Source organism: Schistocerca americana, chromosome X, assembly GCF_021461395.2.
Source record: "Schistocerca americana isolate TAMUIC-IGC-003095 chromosome X, iqSchAmer2.1, whole genome shotgun sequence".
NCBI lineage: Eukaryota > Metazoa > Arthropoda > Insecta > Orthoptera > Acrididae > Schistocerca > Schistocerca americana.
This window is the reverse complement of record NC_060130.1, coordinates 773,656,071-773,678,634: the sequence shown is the minus strand read 5'-3', so window position 1 is coordinate 773,678,634 and position 22,564 is coordinate 773,656,071. Positions and strand designations below refer to the sequence as shown.

Here is a 22,564-nt window from a genome sequence, read left to right as displayed (position 1 = left end):
TTAATAATATTTGAAATGCTTATTTATATTTTAAATAATTTCATTGTGTTTCTGAATGTCACCAAAATACCAATTCCACTAATGTCACAAACATCCATGGCAACAAAAGGAAGAAAATGACAACATTAGATTAAATTTGAACACGGATCACAAAAATCCAAAAACTTGCTGTTAGCCATTACGCTGCCAGCTCCCTTGGTACAAAACCATGTGTACAAACTGACATAACAGCATGAAAATTTTCCAGGGAACCTTGAGTGTTGGCTCATATGATGAAACAAGTGTCCATTTATTTTCACACTTGTTTCACCACGCGAAGTGTTGGTTGTGCCAAAGAGCAATGTATTGCAGCTCCACCTTATATGATATAATAGGTTGGTGCATAAGTCCATAGCATTTTTGTTTTGCATTTTGGTGTTCCAGTTGCTATAGGTTATGTTATCAACTGTCATTTTTTTATTTGTAGTTCACTGTTGCTACTTGAGTTTACATATTGCCATTTTCTCATTTGTAGATACTGAGTGGAGCTGTAGATGCTAGAAAATGGAGTGCATAGATGAGAAATCTGATTATTCCCACATATTCTTCTGCTTTAATTCAGTAGCAGAGACAGTCAGAAACATTTGTGCCATGTATGGGGATTATGCCATCCCACAGAGCATGGCAAGAAAATGGCTTTCTTGTTTTAAGGAGGACTGTATTGACATTAATAACTCTCCATGTTCAGGAAGATCTTGGGTGTTTGATAAAGATCATTTAAACGTATTAATCCACAATGACCCATACCAGTGCACTCAAGAGCTGTCAAATGTTATGACTGTGATCATTCCACCATTGTGCAACATTTGTATGCAATGGGGAAGGTTCAAAAATCAGGTGCATGGGTACTGCACCAGTGGCATGCCATATGTGTATCTCTGGTTGCTCGCTATCAATTGGCTCATGAACAACACTGACCATTCCTATCCTGTATCATTACTGGTGCCGAGAAAGGTTGGCTTTATGCTAACATAAGGAAAACAAAGGAATGTTTCAGCTCCAACAAAGCAGCAGCTCCTCGTACAAAGACCTGTGCGCATCTACAAAATATAATGCTATGCATCTCGTGCAACAGTGACAGGGTGTTATATTACGAATTGCTTCCCTGAGGTGTAACCATTACTGCTAACATTTATTATGAACAATTCAGATGTCTTTCATGTGCAATCCAAGAAGAATGAATAGGAAAACTGGGTGTAGTGACGCTACGCCACAATGACACCCACCTGCACTCTGCTAGTCTGACAAAGAACACTACACACGAGCTGGGTTGGGAAGTCATTCTGCACTCACCTTATTCACCTGATCTTGCACCCTCAGATTTTCACCTTTTCTGCTCTCTATTGAACAACCTTCAAGGAACTTCTTTTCCAGATGAAAATGAGCTCCAAACATGGCTTGATGAGTTCTTCACGTCAAAGCCATTTGATTTCTACAGTCATGGAATCGAAAAGTTACCCCAATGTTGGCAGACTGTTATAAATAGTAAAGGGGAATATATTATTGGTGACTAAAATCTCTGTTATGTGTACCTGTTGTATCTATTAAACTTATGGGAAAACTCTGCAATATGTACCAATGCACTAGTTTCAGGAAACTGATGACATAAATCCACACTCACGTCTGGAACATAGGGTTCTTGCAGTATTCCACACCAGAAAAGCAGTTCAGTCAACCCCTATGGGCGCCAAATATCCATCTTAAAAAAATAACATACTACTGAAATTAATCACCACACCCTGAATCCCTGAGGACTATTATGAGGCACAAGGATGGGCTGAAAAACAATGCTTCCAGACTTTTTATGTGAACATTCTCAAAGTTTTTTTTAAATAAAAGAAACTTTACTAATATTCTACAACTTTATTCTTCATGTCTACATATTCACTTCTCCCATAGTCACCCTGGCAATGAACACATTTCTCCCAACAAGAGCCCCGTTTGTTGATACCAACACTGCAGAATGTTTGACTTTGTTGGTGGAGCCACAACCTGACCTCTGCTTACACCACTTCATTTTTTTAAGTTTTGGAAACAGATGAAATTGGATGGGGCCATTTCAGGACTGTATGCATGATATTAAACGACAGTGAACCCAAGGTGTAGTTACCAAAGTGTTTAAAACAACTCAAAGAAATCTTCAGTTACAGGCATTTGGGATTTATTAGCTGTGTAAGAGCAATTTCAAAATGGAAATACTTGTGGAAGAAATGTTTTAGGTTTCATCCTGAAATGTTTCATTTCATCTATATTTGTTGTTCTACCAATGCTTAACTTTTTCAAGTTATTCCACAATGATGTGATGAGTGAGATGTCCAGTCTCCATGGAAATTTGTCCTACTGGTTTTACCTTCTTTATGTGACTCAGAACGTTTTAGTTAAACAAGAGACAATGAGCAGTTGTCTCAGGAGACATGCTGATGTGCACAGTGACTGTCTTGGCAGCATTATTAAGCCTTTCCAGTAGACTCCAAGATGAAATGAAATTACTATTAGCATTGTATACTGCATCAGATCCAGTCACAAGTACTGTAATATTTAAAACAGCAGCCTGCTTTAACAAATACACCAGTATAATTCACTTAAGAATGTTGTGATAGACTAGAGGGATAATTAGTGTGTAACAACCGAGTAATAAACTATGAGCAAAATACACGAACTGTGAAATATTCTATAGCAATTCTGTCCCACACTCACCTAGGATCACCTATTCCTCTTACTTTAGTTCCTCTCTGTCTCAACCTATCTGAAAATTGAGAAGCTCATTCATCAGGCACTTTTCGCTTTATTGACAAAGCATCACCAGTAGTTATATTGTGATTATGAGTGGACGATATGTCTTGTCTCTTTAGTTTTATAGAATTAATGACAGTTTTGTTTAAGAATGATATATTTGACACATTACTGATGACACCTTTTGTTCCTCATTTCACTTCTCATCACAACTGTTTCTCCTTCCACATAATCAGAATCTCAAATCAAACTTGCACTGCAATGATACACTTGTTTAATTATCTTTGCAGTTTTCCAGTTCTATTTTTCTGTCACTGCAAAAGATTCCTTGGACGTGATTTGAAACTATATGTTATTCACACCGGATTAAATCTGATAACAAAATGTGAACATCCACAAGGAGTGCCATTTGATCTTATTTTGTGTTGTTATGTATTTGAGGTGAGGCCAATGCAAGTATTCGTAAGGAAAACTGTTTTCACGTGTATAATATTAAAATGAAAGTTATTTACTCAAAATGTTAATAGCATCTGGTGGGGTTAAGAAAGCAAATCACTTCCAGTGAATCAGTTTTTTACTTTGCAGTTTGCTTAAGGCAGAAAAAATAGCTATGATAGCTACAGGAGAGGAAAACCACCAAAATAATATTCCCCGCTCTTTATTTATGATGTTTGAGTTGCAGTAAGTGCTCCTGCTTCCATTCAATGCATTGGCAGCCAGTGGCTCTATGTCTTTGTAGGGTGAGCTTCCCTGGTGCCAGCAAGCTCCAGATTCACATAGGCTGAGCAAACATAGTCTACCTGTCGCTACTCTGATGGAGACTTGACAACATCGTAGAATACATTTGGCAACTATGTGACCATTGATTTACTTCCTGGTTTGGTTCAGAATTATCCCGTTAAATTTGCTTCATATTTTCTTGTCATTTAGATTGAAGATGTTGAATTATTCTCACTTTGAGGTAAAAAAATTTATGTTTTTGATTCCAGGAAGCTTGTTCCAACAGAAATGCAGCTAACTTTGCCATTTATGTTGTAAATTCCCAATCATGGCCATCACTGGAACAACAAGGGAGTACTGTTTGACAGAGCTGTATAGTAGCTTATCAATAAAGAGTTCACCCTTCAAACAGAAGAGTGTGTTAGTTTTTGCTTCTAATATCACTGGTGACAAGAGCCACTAACAGGCAGATTGACAGTCAATACAGAAATCCTAAGACATCTCTCCCATTCCTTCATTCTGTCGCCTGTAGATCTAAAGGTGGAAAACTTGCTGAATTGCATACTTGTTAGTGCCTGTTTTTTCTGCTTCTGTCAATTGTATTGACTTAATTGTGGCACTGAATTCTTTGTTAACTGGATTTTGTTATGTATCAATCCCTACTGCTACAGTTGCATGCTTTTGTGGTAGTCCTGTAATGCTACTTCGGTTTGACTACAGACTGAACATAGACACAGACCATTTCAATGCCAAAAGTGCATATTATCCTGCTAATTTGTTATGATTTGGGATACTTTGTTTTATTAAAAAACACTTCTTTCATAATGTTATCACAATAACTTGTCATTCATTTCTATTAGCACAATGGATACTAAATAGCAATTTTTCATTAGTTTACTGAACACAACTTTAAATTTAAGAGAGAAATATATCAGCAGCGTCTTCCACATTATCTAAAACTGCCTGACAATGTTCAGATTGTTTTTTGAACTCATGCTTGTAGACAATATCTTGGTAGCATTTCATCTCCTTGCATTTTACACTGTATTAATAGACAGTAAAGCTGCGCAGTTCAGCATAACAATCCCTCTTCCTACCCCTACAACCCTTTACTCCAAAAGCTTGTGAACTTCCTTGTCTTTTATATGCATCTTCTCCTGCTGCCACCAGCACTTGATGGGTAGAGTGTTTTATTTTTCCAGTTATGTTATAATATGCTCTAAGTTACATCAATAGTTAGAGGATTGAATTGTAGGACACTATCTTTGATATGTATGAAATGGCTGCTACTATTGCAACAACTGATCATATAATGTGTTTATTCATACCTTCTGTTCTGTTCAGTGATGTCAGATCAGCACACAGTTGTAGGTGACATCTGTGGCTGGTAACCTAACAATTGTGGTTCACTTTCATTGTATGCTTCATTTCTCTGTGTGGAATGTTTATTTTGTCCAAAATAATATCTGAAGCTCGCAGACAAAGTGTACAGAAGAGTACGGTTGCTAAACAAGAATTTCAGCAATCTGCTCCTGTTTTACATGGTCAAATATGTGAGCTCATGTGCGCAGAGTGGGAATAGCTCAAGAAGGAGAGAGACAGTGGTATGACTCTACTGCTGCTAATGAAAGTCGTCAAAAGAACTGCAGATGCTTTGAAGATTCGCAAAAACACTGTTGTGAAACTTTGAAGGTAAAAATACTGAGCAGAGTGCAGCAAAAAACAAAGCAACAAGTAACAAACATGAACAAATTTTAACAAGATGCTGTTCATTGCCATATATATGAGATGTGATTTACTACATGAAAGCACTGGCAGGTCGATAGAAACACAGACAGACACATATATACACACAAAATTCAAGCTTTCGCAACAAACTGTTGCCTCATCAGGAAAGAGGGAAGGAGAGGGAAAGACGAAAGGAAGTGGGTTTTAAGGGAGAGGGTAAGGAGTCATTCCAATCCCGGGAGCGGAAAGACTTACCTTAGGGGGAAAAAAGGACGGGTATACACTCGCACACACACATATCCATCCACACATATACAGACACAGGCAGACATATTTAAAGACAAAGAGTCCTGTAACGTGTTTTGGCGGCAACACAACCACCTAATCTTTGTGCACATCGTTGTCTACCAACCCAAGTCCAACATAGCCCAGCTGTAACCAACACCATTTCGCCTTTTTTCACACCAGATCTCCAGTTACTTTCCAGTCCACCTTTACCCTCCCCATATATTTTTACTTTCATTTTCATTTCAGCCTCATGTTACACTTTCCACCTTCTAATACCATGTCACCCTCACAACACCCCCACAATTACCCCATTAAGTTTGGTCTTTAAATATGTCTGCTTGTGTCTGTATATGTGTGGATGGATATGTGTGTGTGTGTGTGCGAGTGTATACCCGTCCTTTTTTCCCCCTAAGGTAAGTCTTTCCGCTCCCGGGATTGGAATGACTCCTTACCCTCTCCCTTAAAACCCACTTCCTTTCATCTTTCCCTCTCCTTCCCTCTTTCCTGATGAGGCAACGGTTTGTTGCGAAAGCTTGAATTTTGTGTGTATGTATGTGTCTGTTTGTGTTTCTATCGACCTGCCAGCACTTTCGTATGGTAAGTCACATCATCTTTGTTTTTAGATATATTTTTCCCACGTGGAATGTTTCCCTCTATGATATATATATATATATATATATATATATATATATATATATAGTTATAATAGAGGGAAACATTCCACGTGGGAAAATATATCTAAAAACAAAGATGATGTGACTTACCAAATGAATCTTTCCTGATGAGGCAACAGTTTGTTGCAAAAGCTTGAATTTTGTGTGTATGTTTGTGTGTCTGTCGACCTGCCAGCACTTTCATTTGGTAAGTCACATCATCTTTGTTTTTTTTATTTATATATATATATATATATATATATATATATATATATGGCAATCATAAAAACTCTTCATAAGCCTGAATTATTTAGTAGCAGCAACACTTCTTTCTTATCAGTTTCCAGAGCCCTTGGTTTCAAGTATCAAACAATTAATGTAGACAAAATTATAATGGAAATATCATTATGTGGTATTGTTGAATTTTAAGACACATTGTTAGGCAAAATTTGGAGACACTGTGATTGTGTAAACCAATGATAAATGCCAGCCATTCCGTCAGAAGAAACTGAGCAGATGACAGTGGAAGTGGAAGTACCACTATCCCCGTGGGAAAGAGTAATTGTCTTGCATACTGGACTTTCCGCTCGTTTTGTACCAGACTGTCTCCTGGTTTACAAATAAAGGAAAACAAGTGATTACAATGAGGAGATCAATCACAAGAGTTTTCTGAAGTGATTCAAGGGGCAACTACTGGAAAACTTAAACCAGCCATCTGTCACACTACTGGATAATGCCCCACACCACTTGCTTATTATTCAACAATATGTCATTGTGTGAGGTGGCAAAAGAACATGGTCACACAGTTCTTAGGGTTTCACCAAACAACTGCCATTACTACAGCACTGAAATGGTCAAGGATTATGTGACAACAAATAATAACAGTTTCACTGTGGGAGAAATTGAGAAATTGTAAGAGGATACAGTGACACAAGCAATACAAAAGAAATGAAGTAACGTTGTATTCCACACAAAAAGTTGAACACTACCGGGATTGGTGTATACTTAAGTAACATGAAGGATTCTGATCTGTTTCAGCACCACTTTCATAACAAATATGCCACTTAAAAGTGAGTTGTCCTGATTATTGTAAAGGATTGTGCACGTCCTCTTGTTTTGCTGAGATGTACAAATAATAGGGAACTGGTATCATTATTCACAGGTGTGCACTTCTCAAGCAACAAAGATATTAGGTTCCTGTAAGGAGAACTCAGTACTGCACATTAACAGGGAGTGCAAGAAGATGGTACAACATAGCACAGCTGATATGATTCAAGTAAAAGTAGTTAGTTTAGCTTGAAGAATGTGAAGGCATGTGTTTACTGAATACGTGCTTTCAGATAGCTTTATTTACCACATTACAAACAGTTTTCAATCCCCACTTCATATTTCCATTGGAAAAAGTATATTTTAATGTCTGTAACTTGTCAGATGTGCTATCCATGCTGCAAACTGCAGATAGTAAAATTATGTTTACCTGAACAAGCATAAGTAATTTGGTTCTCACCTTTATACATACATCATTCTCTTCACCTCCACTGCTTGGCCTTGGTGAATCAGCTGCTGCAAAAAGCTGTTTGAGTGAAGGACTTGGAGATGTTGGAACTGCAGGTGCTGGACTCTGCACAACCCTCCTTGGTTTTGGGCCTGGTTTTCTCCGTGCTGTAACATTACTGGCTTTATGTTTCTGGTGTTGCTTAAAACTTAGGCTCCTAATAAAACAGTTTGATGATGGAACACAAATAATGAAAAAACTGACTCTTAATAATGAAACTTACTGACTAATTTGCTGACTTCAAATTAATATACTGTTAGTACAGTGTTGACTGAGTTGTAACAGTGTAAAACCCGTTTAACATCGACTGAAACATACCACATCATCATTTCCAGTTTTGTGCATTAGTTGTACTGATACATCATATATCACTGAGTTTCTTTCCACTCAAATGGAGCTGCAGGCCTAGTTACTGTATCAACTACTGATGGAGACAGTAAAGCTAAGGTAATCCACGGTGACATAACAATAGATCAGCTATCTTAAAGAAGAGAGCCTTTAACTCTCCATTCAGAAAAATTATGTTACTCACCTATTGTGAAGTATACTTACATGTTCTCTCTGAATGAACAGGTGTTGCAGCTGCCAAAGATGCAGATAATGATGACAGTGATGATAGAGATGAGGAATGGGCAGCAACTGGTGTGCAGTTACTCAGATTGAGACTGCCGCTGCTATTACACAGGCTGGTTATGTTGTTATTGATCACACTATTGCTGTTATTGTGTATACTGTTTGTAGTCACACCACTAACGGCACTATTAACTGTGGCACTGTTGCTTCTACTAGTGGAAGCTTGAGGTTTCATAGAAAGATTAAGAGGTAAATCATTTTCATTTCCTGAGATGCCAAACGAGCCTACACCAAAGGACGGGATATTGAGGGGTACTGCTCCATTACTACTGTGTGCAGGCAATTTTATGACTTCAACTCTGTCCCTGTCTCGTTCACGTTCACGATCTCTTTCCCTCTCTCTCTCCCTCTCCCTCTCCCTCTCCCTGTCTCTCTCCCTCTCTCTTTCTCGCTCCCTTTCACGTTCACGTTCACGTTCCCTTTCACGTTCACGTTCCCTCTCCCGTTCCCGTTCCTTTTCCCGCTCACGTTCTCGGTCTCTTTCCCTTTCACGTTCACGCTCCAGAGACGCAGATGGAATTACTTGCTCACGATAGTCCAGAGGTTCCTGAAAATAAAGAATTTTGTTTTAATAACAATAATTAAACAACACAAATATAATATGTTGGATTAAGTGGCATTAATTGGACATAATTTTTTATTCCCTTAATGTGGCACCCTATCCTGGAGGGAAAGGTAACAGGACCCTGTGCTCTGCTAGAGTCAGTCGCTGGAACTTCATAAAGTCAGTCATCGTCGACATCTGGAGGCCACCATTGGCTTGTGTTTGCTGCCTACAGCTATTAAAAACGTGAACATGAGAATGAAATTTCAATGTGAACATGGTTTACGGACTTAGCTTTCAGACTACATTGGACTTCTGTTTCTGCCCACAGTTCATTACCAGGGGAGCAGTTATATTATTATACTAGGAAAATGTAACCCATTAAAGGGGTTTTCACTTTCATTGTGTTCATGTGCAGTTAGTGAAACGCAATATAACAAATATAAGATTGGCAATGAGGAACATTGGACGCTTATACATTTTATGGCGGAAGAATTGCCTAAGCTGCTTCAACAACAGTTAAAAGTACACATTAAAACAAAGGAAAAAGAACACCAGAACAGACAAGGAAATTCAGAAGGCTCATGAAGAAAAAATATTGCAAATTCTACAGTAGACTACTTGGTCAATGCATCCAATGGTGCCTTCATTTCTTCCAATGTCTGAGGAAAACCCAGATAATTGGGAACTTTATCTGAGTAAATGGTTGCATTGCTTTTTGGAGTTTGCAGTAAAATTGCTAAAGCAACAACATTCTTTGGAACAGGTGATTTATTATCTGCTAATTATAAAAAAAATGTATTTTTGTACCATGGCACAAATTTTAATTCATTTCTTCAGCTTCCAGCATTATCATAAATTATTTAAAAAAACACGTGCATGTAGCTGTCACTAGGTTAAAATTCCTGCATTGTCCTGCCATGATTGGGCAGCAGATATGACAGGGTTGAGTAACTACTGGCAGTATGAATTTCTCAATCCTATTTGCCAGCAATCTTATGCCAAGTCTTTGACTCTATATGTGGTAATCCAATTGGCATCGGATAGAGAAGTCAGATAGGCTCCACTGAAATTGCCATACCAAATTATGTCCTTGGCACAGACAGATATCAGCTGTTACAGCAGAATTTGCACAATAGGTAACAGTGTTGGACATATCTATCAACTTGACCAATCAGTCTCAAGCCATGGTCTGGCCTCACAGCCCACAGGTCATTCAGCAACAGATAACATTTGCAGAGCAAGAAAGTTGCTCCACATCCAGACAAATATGATAATTTTCATGACCTCAATTGCAGAATCAGTGGCAACAGCAAATAAGGGGACTGAGTCCCAACGTAAATTATTAATTATACAAAAATTACATAAAAATGATAAACTTTCAGAGAGATAAGAGTCTGTTTGTTTCCTTGTAAATCAAGATATTTCTATGCAGCTATGGTTGCCAAAGTTACCTCTGTCAAAGAGCAAGTTGTTGAATTACAGTGGTAAACTAGTATCTGCTATGAAGAATTTTGCAACTGACATAACATATAGAAAAGTCATTCAGGATTCGGTTGTGGTGGTAGTGGTTTCACTCACAACTCATAACATTTTTTGCCTTGATCCATTTTCAGCTTTCAGGTTTTTGATACAAGACAATATAAACTGGGTGTCTGATGCTTCCCTCTTCTAAGCACTGGAAGAACCATGTCATGAAGTTGAGGCACTATTTGTTTCCACATTTAAGTACAGCCACAATGTTTCAAACACATATAGCACGTCTGCTCCCAGCTTCGTTGCATGCTCAAAAATGCTACAGTCAATTCCAAGACAGTAATTGATTCCTATTCCTTACAATGTCCAGAGGAGGTGATATTATCTTCACAAAGATATACAGTAGAGAGTGCTTTTCACACGTGAAACTAACCTGTGCTGCACGTTTGCTAGGGACTGACAACCAAGCAGAGCAGTTTGGTCCCTTCCCCCCTAGCCCCCCCCCCCCCTCCCCCCTTTGAGCTAACCAACCACCCACATTTTCTGAGTGAGAAATCTCAGAGACTATTAGTGTTAAACACCTCTTCAGGTTGGTAGGGTACACTCTCCTTCTATTTGCAATAGTAAGTAATCATCCATTTTTCAGCTCTTCTCGGAAAATTTGATTTTGTGCAACTTAACAGAAGACATGGCATAACTGGATCATAGACAAGAGAACATGCATAATGTTTGTAACTCTTCATTTTATTGCACAATGATGCTTGAATATAATTTTCAAAAACACCACTTTAATCAACCCAATATTCTGTGCTTTAGATTTAGTTCGGGCAGTCCAGGATGAATCATGTTGAAGCCACTTAAAAAGGTCTCAGCCTTCTTCACTGAAAGTATTGCAACAGTTGCTGGGAAAAATTAATTAATATGCAGAGTTCATCTTCAACATTGCTGACAGCTTATCCATTAAAGCAACTGCATAAGAAAGGAGCTAAGTTCGTCTGGATTCCATGCCTGTAGTGTGACATTTTTCAAGCTTAAGATAGCATGAATATAAGCACTATGGCTGACAATGTACACACCTTGAAAACCACTAATTCTAACACACATTTCTAGAGTAAGAGGAATGATCTATAGATTCTTTACAGAACTTTGCAGCCCCAATGAAGATCTGGTGTGTTTTAGTGAAACTAAAGACAGCAATAATTCAACTGTTCTCCAAGAAAAGAATGTAACAAGTTAATAACATTATCACTTTACTCCATCACTCTTTTTCTTTTTCTCTCTCTTAACATTGAACAGTGTGCAACCAAATTAAATTACTCCAGAAATATATTAAAGTAACAACACAATCAGGCTACAAAACAAGCAGTACAATGAAAGCAACTGTACTCACTGTATTCACTGCCGTCCTATTACGCTGCCTTCTGCTTCCTCCACTGGAACCACCTCCTCCGCTACCACCACCACTGCTGCCACCACCGCTACCACTTCCTGCACCACCTCGCTCAATCATAAGACCTGGTCCAAGATGTGTTGGCATCACACTCAGAGATGGTGGATCCAACGAAATAGTCTTCTTACGGCCACGGTTTGTTGTGCCAGGAATTTTCGGCCCAACAATTGAAGATGTATACTTTATAATTTCCGTATCTGGGGGTAGCCTTACACCACCGAGAATGCTTGCTGGATCACTGTAAATGCATTTTTGTCAATAATAGTTGGAATCAACACTGTTATACAAGTAACAGCACCAATAGATTAATTATCTCTGCTTAATATATATAATTACCACAATAGATACATAGAACAACTTACCACAAACACATAATGACCTAATTTCTAAATCTTACTAAAATAACACCAGAATACATTTTTAACAAATTCTAATGGTCATTGCACAGCACTGAATACTTTCTGGTCACAGCACACAGTTTTATTATTATTATTATTTTTTTTTTTTTGAAAAAAAGGGGCAATGGAATGTTGAGAAACTCCTTTAGGAAAGGAAGTTTGTCAACTAGGTGTCTTGGGTGCAAGGCTCTATATGCTACATCTAGTATAGCCAGCAAATCTTCTTAATAAGAAAATACAAAACAATGTAATAATAAAGTACAAGCTGGGAAAGGAAGCTTGACTTAAAATGAGTTCTTGTTAAAGTACATAAAAAAACATGGTAAACTTTGAACAAAAGACATATGGATTTATGGATTATTATTCAGAAGCATCTGAGGAATTCTGAGCAGTCATGAGTAGTCACTGGCTTTGCTGTAGCTCACAAGTTCAACGGCATTAGGGACAGTGCTGTTTGGATTGGAACAGCACACAGAAGTATTACTGCCAAGACAGATTTTGATTGCATCTCCATGCTATGAGTGTAATTGCTCAATAATGTGTATTGCAGCATGGGCTGCTGTTCAAAATCGCAAAGTGTTGCTAATCTGGTTTTGAAAATCACTAATACATCTTTCAATTATAATTTATTTAATCAATGAAATGCCAGCCGGTGTGGCCGAGCCGTTCTAGGAGCTACAGTCTGGAACTGCGCAATCACTACAGTCACAGGTTCGAATCCTGCCTCACATGGCTTTATGTGGTGTCCTTAGGTTAGTTATGTTTAAGTAGTTCTAAGTTCTATGACCTCCGATGTTAATTCCCATAGTGCTCAGAGCCATTTAAACCAATCAATGAAATGCTCTACACAAGGACTAGTCGCACATCCCTTGTCATTCTTTTGCAATCGAACTGCATGGACAAAAAAAAAAGAGATTAAGGATGAATATAGGAACAACTTGCCCAACATCACCTTGTGGGTAACACACACAGGTGTATAGACATGCAGCCCCGTATGATAAAAGTCCACCTGGCAGGTGTGTGACCACCGCCATAGCTCAGTGGTCAGCATGTCTGGCTACTATGTGGAGAACCCGGTTTCCATTCCTGGTAGTTCCAGGAATTTTTTCATGGTGGGAGGACTGGAACAAAGTGCACTCAGCCTCTTGATGCCAACTGAGGAACTACTTGAGTGAGAAGTTATTGCTCCAAAGCCAAGAAAAGTCAACAATGGCCGGGAGAGTGGCACAGTAATCCCACTCTCCTCTATACTGCATCCAACGATGCCATTGCAGAGGATGAAACAGTGGTCAGTTGGTGCCAACTGATCCATCAGGGCCAGGAGACAGAGTTTTAGTAATTATACGCACACTTACTGATACATGTAGCTATTTTTCTATATGATAACAGCCATATGGAAGGAGCTATCAATATGCCCATCAAAAGAATGATGTAATGTATGAACTCTTCATAAAGGGACAGGAAAAAACTGTATCACCTAACAAGCAAACACGAAAAGTGACTCTGATCTCTAATTTGCAGTTCAGTCATGTTTTCCCTTTATTTCCTCCATGATGAGAAAAAATCTTTTAACAATGTGCATATCTTTGTGAAATACTATCCAACAGAGTGCAAGAGTGCATTCCAGAACATAACACAAAACTGTGACTGAAAACAACGTACTCACCATATGTGCATAGGTACTTGAAGCTATACCTATATTAAGCTGAACGAGTTTTTATACCACCGTATTCTTATCCTCTACAATTCCCCCTCCTTCTCTCACCTTCTCACCCCCAAGCCGTCATCTCTGCTCCTACATGTTACCACCATCATAATCATCCCACCTGCTCCTGCCAATACAATTATACAGCCCAGTCATGCCACAATGCCAGAAAAATTAGTTACATAGGCACCCCTTCCTTGTAGATTTTGGGAATACTTGGCATCATTAACTCACACAGTTATGGATTGGTCCAACATATAGCAATGCTTCTAAAATCACTTTTGGGATACTGCAGTCACCACGTAAATAACTCAACAGATATTGTGAATGTACTTAATGATGTGTGACTGCAGAGGTATGATCTTTTAATGAGTTTCGATGTTACATTTTACGGAAGTACCACTTCAAGACTCCTTGAAACTCCTCGCTCAACACTCTGAGTGACAATCAGTCAAATTTGCTGAGCATGTCCTGACTACCACCTACTTCATTTGCAACAGGGAGTTTTTTGAACAAATAGATGGAGCAGTCATGAGACCCTAACTGGTCCCGGAGATAGAAAATCACCATATGGAACATTTCAAGATGATGGCATTTCAAATGGCATCAATGCTTCTTCCAATGTGTCAACAACACATTGGCAGTATGGGAACATGGCAGGCAGTTACTGGATGACTTTCTGGACCACCCTAACAGCACCCTTCAAAACATTACTTTTACTATGGGAATAGACAAGAATGGATGTCTCCCTTTCTTAAATATACTAATACAGAAGAAAGCAGATGGTACACTAGGCCAAGCAGTGTATATGAAGAAAAACCACACAGGCCTGTTCTTGCATGCAACAATCTGCCACGATCAAGCACTGGAGTGGGCAGTGCTAACCATTCTGGTACATAGAGTGTGGACCATGTGTGACAAAGAAAGCTTCCCAGCTGAGCTACAACACCTAAAGGGAGCATTCCATAAAAATGGGTACAATGAATACAAGTTGGAAGGGCATCCAAGAAAACGAAAGACAAGGTGCAACAAACTGGAAAGAGGAAAAGGAGACAAAAGGCTCATGTCATTCCTTACTTGGGGCCACTCTCAGCCATGCTGGCTCTGCAAAAGACCTACTGAAACTTCACGTACTTGGGATATACAGCATCCCTTGTGTTGTGAATGCAGCCGCCAACATCAGACATATCAGTGTAGTATCTCAAAATACCATGAGGAACACATCAAACACATCAGGTGTGCAAAATTGGGACACAGAGAGAAATCAGTAGTGGCAAAGCATAGCATAAACAGACATCAAATGCCTGATTTTGAGAACACCAAGTTGCTCTGCCAAGCTACTGGCAACTGTGACATCATTATAAAAGAATCCATATAAATATGGATCCATGAGAATCTTGTCAAGGGAACGAATGTTACTAACTTAGTTCAGCACATAATCCCATATCAGCGACAATACAACGAGTGTGTACCCAGCACTGTCCAGCATGCAATACACATCTGGAACGTCCATGCAGGGATTTGGATTTAAGCATAGCATCTGGACCCCCTGCCTCTCTCACCACTGCCCACTGGATCCTCATCTTCTTTCCTGGTGACTGTTCGCAAATGACCCAGCAAGGTGGAGGAAGTTCATCATTAATGTAAATACTGGGACAAACACAACACCTTGAAACTTCAGCAGAAAATGATGAGTATGGAACATCATGCTGTCCCCTGGCTTGGAACTTAAAGAGCTTTTCATCAGTATTATAAGGTGAGAAAGTCTACATTCACACAAGCTTGGTTAGGTTTTGAACAGACCTCCTATCTGCACTCTTATAGTGAACAAAACCTGGCTTTTTTATTGTAGTGTTCCAACTAAGTCATATAACAAGAACTGGGTGCTTGAAGAAGAGCCATGATCAAATAAATCCTAGAAAAAATCTATTTGTTGAGTAGGGCAGTGTTGTGCTAACAAGAGACCGAATTTCAGCTGTCAATTGTCATGACTGCAAGTAACTTTATTATTGTCAACTACACTTACTAGTTTTATCCCAAAGTACCTTCCACATATTCTCAAAAAGTATGTTTTCACTGACAATGAAGCCATTAGTGCTATGGAAACCTATTTCTGATAAAGCACATCGTTACATTAACAAATACACACTCAAAAATCAAAAGACAAAACACAATCCAACAAATAAATGTTTTAGGTTTCATTCGGAAAAAACTCTGTGAAATCTGACAAGGAATCAATACATTTTTCAATAATTTTATGACACTATGCAAACAGAAAAAAATCACAATTTGTCACTTCTTTTTAAATATTCCTTTAAATCAGCTTTGATTATTCACAACTGTATCAGCTCTGTGTATTTCTGCAACAATGATGAGCAGGAACAAGTTTTTATGATGATACGTGCGCGCTATGTGAACTTGATTGTACTTGTAATTGCAGAGATAAACAATTTTTTACTGGGAAAACTTGGATTTTTTTCTCTTTATTGTAAAATTAAGATACACAGTGCACCAGTTTATTTATAAAAAGGCAATATTGCTGTCCTGAAGTAAAAACGTATGGTCTGCGGCAATTGTAAATGAAAATCAAGTGCCCAAAAATGTTTTGCTTGAATAAAAACTACTACCGTAGTTAAAAAGTTACAGCAACAGAAATGTAGCAGTGTCAAGTAACCTTGCATTAACATGGTTACAGCCACTGTGTAATGTGTAATAGATAAAGTGACAAAAAATTCAAATTTCTTACCTTTGTTCTCGGCCAGCAGCACTGAACAAAATATAAAATTGTATGTATTAGCCAATTGCAAATGCATAGATCACGGAAAATAAATACATTTGTTTAGAAAATCATGCTTAAATAACAATTAGTTTCTTATGTTTTAAAAAATTTTTTAAACATAAGGAACGAGACTGTGTCATATTACTCATATTGTAGATATTTAATATCTACAATATGAGTAATATGACACAGTCTCGGGAGTAATAAACAAAAATAAACGTTTTACTTTAAAAGCACTAGCATTCTGGCTAATACTTTGAAAATCACTCTTTACTAGTTTGCATGAATTTGCCACAACACACAACTGTAGTCTCCACTACAGAATCAATTCCAAGACTAAATTACATTACTGAGGAACGCAGCATGCAATTTTTTGGTACCTTGACAACAAAGTGATTCAGCTCTCTACAGGAGAGCCTATTCTGTTAAAAGTGTAAAGGGACTCCAAATGACTGTAGTGTAGCAAATGAAACCTAATCTGTGGACCATGTGAAGATGACACATATCAATCCGAAAGGGTAATTTGGCAAATGATAATAGTCATACCTAACACAGATGAAGAATAATGACATTTTACATTTACCTGAGAGGACACAATCTGGATCACTGAATCAGTTAAAGTTGAGAAAATTATTATGGTTCACATCATTGAGTGCGAAAGCAAAGAAAAATATCTTTGGTATGAATAAAGAAATGAATGAGCCATTTACCATCATATGCTTCAGAGGTTTAGAGAAGTGAATTGCATGGATGTATTTAATGAAACTATGTCACATAACCTAAGTACTCCAACAGCACTGGCCTTCACAGAGACAACCAGTGAAGCAACTGTTCTAATAGAAGGCCAATACATTGCAACAGGAAAGTTACACATAATGAAAATGAAATGAAATGATCGTATGGCATTGTTGGCTGGGTGGCCTCATGCGGGGAAGTTCGGCCGCCGTATTGCAAGTCCTTTTTAGCTGACGCCACTTCAGTGACTTGTGAGTCAATGATGATGAAATGATGATGAAAGACACACAACACCCAGTCGTGACGAGGCAGAGAAAATCCCCGACCCCGCAGGGAATCGAACCCGAGACCACGTGCGCGAGAAGCGAGAATGCTACCACAAGACCACGAGCTGCGGACGTTACACATAAAAAATTTACCGAGAGCTCAAACAATGGAAAATACATGTGCGTGCAGTTGCATGTGTGCGTACACAAACACAAAAAAAAACACACATACACACACATACTGACAGCCACTGTTACCTTAAGATGCCTCCACATGCTGCACCTACCAGCCCACCATTACCGAGAGCTCTAAAGGCAAGTATGTCTACATCCTGAAGGACAATTTTAGAACACTTCATCATCAGTCATGATAACACAAACTCACAGGAAGTTCTGCTCAAAAATAAAGCAAAACATCGAATCACATCATCTGTTCCCTGGAGTTAGAACCATACATTGTTGTTTCTAGGAATGAACGAATTTTTTTTGAAAGTCCGCTGTCAACAAAATGATGTCAAACAGAGGATGTAATAATGTAACTGCTGGTTTGTGGGGTTACAAAAGTTTACAGGTGCTCAACAATACACTGTGAACTTTAATTGCAAAGTTACTTCATAAATCTGTTTTATTGCAAATATGTAAAAGATAACTTCCTGTGTGATACCCATAAGTTTACATTTACACCCAAAATATGTATTGTAGTAAAATTACCATATCTCATAGAAAACAACATTGCAAAAGAAATATAGGTTGAGTATAACATCTTGCCACTGCTGAAATCACTGGAGATGAAATAATATTTCAGTTGGAAATGAGAAAGGAAGGATTTATTGAGAAATCAGCATGGAATTTGCATTAAGCGATTTAGGAAAATTACAAGACACACAAACTATGATGGTCATGCAATGATTTGAAACCCACTGTTCCCAAAATCAAGACCAGTGTTTTAAACACTGACCTCTTATCATAAGAATCTTTCTGGAAATTCTGAGATTATAAGATTTAAAAAGAAACAGATGAAATCAACACAAGGGAACATTGGAGAAGAGAAGTGTGACAAATGGCAGCTTGACTTCCATTTAGTCCCTTGTTGATCAGTCTGGTGTGGCAGCTGAAGGCAGCAAAACAAAAGCCACAGTTTTAAATTCCGTGTTCAAGAAATTGTTCACGCAGGAGAACTGTACAAACATCATTTGACCATCAGACATACTTTCATATGGACAACGTAATAATATGCATCCCTGGTGTAGAGAAACAACTGAAAGACTTGAAAGAAAATAAGTTACCAGGTCCAGATGGAATCCCTACTTGGTTTTACAAAGATTACTCTATGGCATTGGCCCCTTACCTAGCTTGCATTTATCATGAATCTCTCGCCCAGTGCAAAGTCGTAAGTGACTGGAAAAAAGCACAGGTGACTCCCGTATACATATAAGAAGGGTAAAAAAATGGACCCACAAAACTGCAGCCCAATATAATAAATTTGCTTGAGACTGAGAAGCTTATGTCCATGGACCAGCATGGTTTTAGAAAGAATTGCTCATGCAAAACTCAACTTGCCCTTTTCTCACACGATACGAGGTGTGGCTAGAAAAAAACCGGAATAGTACTGGTAAAACAATAAAACGAATGCAATAAGGCTGAAAGTTGCGTGGCCTGTCACGTGACTCTCATTCCGCCTACTGCTCGAGTTTCATCTGCCTCCTGCACTCAGTCTGCCCATGGCGTCTGTTTTAAGTAGTTGACGTTTTGTCTGTGCGTCGGAAAATGTTGAGTGTACAGAAAGAACAGCGTGTTAACATCAAATTTTGTTTCAAACTAGGAAAAGCTGCAAGTGAAACGTTTGTAATGTTACAACAAGTGTACGGCAATGATTGTTTATCGCGAACACAAGTGTTTGAGTGGTTTAAACGATTTAAAGATGGCCGCGAAGACACCAGTGATGACACTCGCACTGGCAGACCATTGTCAGCAAAAACTGATGCAAACATTGAAAAAAATCGGTAAACTTGTTCGACAAGACAACAAGTCAACTCCTGTTAACTCAGACACTGCTCTGATTGTTAAACGGCGATCTTGTCGAACAAGTTTACCGATTTTTTCAATGTTTGCATCAGTTTTTGCTGACAATGGTCTGCCAGTGCGAGTGTCATCACTGGTGTCTTCGCAGCCATCTTTAAATCGTTTAAACCACTCAAACACTTGTGTTCACGATAAACAATCATCGCCGTACACTTGTTGTAACATTACAAACGTTTCACTTGCAGATTTTCCTAGTTTGAAACAAAATTTGATGTTAACACACTGTTCTTTCTGTACACTCAACATTTTCCGACGCACAGACAAAACGTCAACTACTTAAAACAGACGCCACGGGCAGACTGAGTGCAGGAGGCAGATGAAACTTGAGCAGTAGGCGGAGCGAGAGTCACGTGACAGGCCACGCGACTTTCAGCCTTATTGCATTCGTTTTATTGTTTCACCAGTACTAGTCCGGTTTTTTTCTAGCCACACCTCGTATACTGTAAACTATGAACGAAGAGCAACAGGCAGATTCCATATTTCTAGATTTTCAGAAATCATTTGACATAATGCTTTACTGCAGGCTGTTAATGAAGGTACGTGCATATGGAATAAGTTCACAGGTATGTGAGTGACTCAAAGACTTCTTAAATAATACAACCCAGTATGATGTCCTTGATGATAAGTGTTCATCACAGACAAGAATATCATCAGGAGTGCCCCAGGGAAGTGTGGTAGGACCACTGCTGTTCTCTATGTACATAAATGGTGTGGTGCACAGTGTGTGCAGCAGCCAACGGTTCTTTGCTGATGATGCTGTGGTGTATGGTAAGGTGTCGAAATTGAGTGACTGTAGGAAGATACAAGATGAATGGCAGCATGTTTAAATGTGGGAAAATGTAAGTTATGCAGATGAGTAGGAAAAACAAACCGGTAATATTCACACACATCATTAGTAGTGTACTGCTTGACACAGTCACATTGTTTAAGTATTTGGGTATAGCGTTATAAAGTGATATGAAATGGAACAAGCTAGTGTGAACTGTGGCATGAAAGATGAATGGTGAACTTCAATTTGTAGGGAGAATTTTAGCAAAGTGTTGTTCATGTGTAAAGAAGACCACATATAGGACACTGGTGTGACCTACTCTTGAATACTGCTCGAGTGTCTGGGAACCATAGGACATCAAAGCAATTCAGAGGCTGGTTGCTAGATTTATTACCAGTAGGTTTGAATAACGTGTAAGTGTTACAAAGATGCTTCAGGAACTCAAATGGGAATCCCCGGAGGGAAGACAACATTCTTTTTGAGGAACACTATTGAGAAAATTCAGAGAACTGACATTTGAAGCTGGCTATCAAATGATTTTACTGCCACCGATGTACATTGCACATAAGCAGCATACAGAAAAGATACGAGAAATCTGGGCTCATACAGAGCCATATAAAAAGTTGTTTTTCCCTCGCTCTATTTGCGAGTGGAACAGGAAAGGAAATGACTGGTAGTGATACAGAATACTCTCCGCCACACACCGTACAGTGGCTTGTGGACTGGCCATATAGATGTAATATCATCAAAGTTTGAATATTGGCTCCATTTGGATAAGGATATGGAAATTAAGCAGCTGTGATCTATTCCATTTTCTTGAAGAAACTATCCCAGAACTAACCACAAGTGTTTCAGAGAGAGAGAATCAATCATGAGGGCCGGAGAGGATTTGGAGCCTGCTCCTACCTAATATAAGTTCCTTGACATATAGACTGCGTCAGTACATTAGGCAGAAAGAGAACATTCTGTAGAAAAAATGTAAAGTTTGCCTATTTCACTGCATAAGTGCAAGGCTTCTGAAGAAAGGCAACTGCTGATCTTAAACACAAATGAACAATTAAAGTTGATGGAGTAAAAGAGCACTGCAGTGCACTGAGACCACAGATGTGGAATATGATGTCCATAAATGTCATCAATGAAAAAGACAAAACAGTGTGGGATTTAATCATATACTGCTGTTAAAGATTAGTGCCACATCAATATATTGTCCTTGTCTCTTCATAACAAAAGCAAACACTCATACACCTGACACTAAACTTTAAGAGTCTTGATTTAACTCACCCTTGATCAGTCATGTTTAGCAATAACAATCACAACTCAGCATTAAGCATGTAAATGTTTTTAAATTCTTTACACACCTTACTACACCGGGACTGATAGTGGCAGAAACAACTGGTGTTGTCGATGACCGATCCTTGTCACGTTCACGACTGCTACCGGTGTGTCCCGCTGTACCCGATGCTGAGACGGATGATGATGATGAAGATGATGAAGTTTTTGAGCTGGATGACTTGCCTGATTTTCCAGTTGGAGCTATAAAAAAAGACATTTATCATAGGACATCAAATTAATTTCATCTCCAATGAGTATGAAAATTATCCCAAATGTAGTTTCTACATTACACATAAAATAATTACAGTAAAACTGCAGTAAGGTACTCCCAACTAAAACTCTTCCCCATGTGAAATGCTCTTAGGCATCAGTCTCTCACAAACTTCCAAAAAGGCCTACATAAAATACTCCTGGTTAAAGTCTTCCTTTCCTGCAGAAGATTTACTACCTTTCTTTGGTGGCACATTCTCATGAAGCTCCAGGAGGCTCATAAACACTCGTCAGCAGGTGACAGGCGATTTATCCAGTAGCACAAGGGAAAAGGTTGGCTGTTAATGACTGGACTTGGAAAATCATAAATTGTACATAGAGTTTTACGTAATGGCTGTGCAAAATAAGAAGACAGCATTTTCAATGAGCAATAAATTGAAGAAAAGGAGATGTCACAAAACATATTTAT

At 38.6% G+C, this 22,564-nt stretch overlaps 1 protein-coding gene across 1 annotated transcript in view; it reads right to left on the bottom strand.

The window, feature by feature from the left end:
- The window catches only part of LOC124556308 (bromodomain adjacent to zinc finger domain protein 2B-like), a 379,839-nt gene that overhangs the window by 264,688 nt on the left and 92,587 nt on the right, over positions 1 to 22,564 (bottom strand). Inside the window, exons 4-8 of the mRNA XM_047130281.1 lie at positions 21,912 to 22,086; positions 16,669 to 16,689; positions 11,760 to 12,057; positions 8,269 to 8,896; positions 7,669 to 7,823 (exon numbers count right to left, since the gene is read on the bottom strand). Of these exons, the coding sequence (XP_046986237.1) occupies positions 7,669 to 7,823; positions 8,269 to 8,896; positions 11,760 to 12,057; positions 16,669 to 16,689; positions 21,912 to 22,086 (1,277 nt within the window). The remainder of the gene's footprint in view (positions 1 to 7,668; positions 7,824 to 8,268; positions 8,897 to 11,759; positions 12,058 to 16,668; positions 16,690 to 21,911; positions 22,087 to 22,564) is intronic.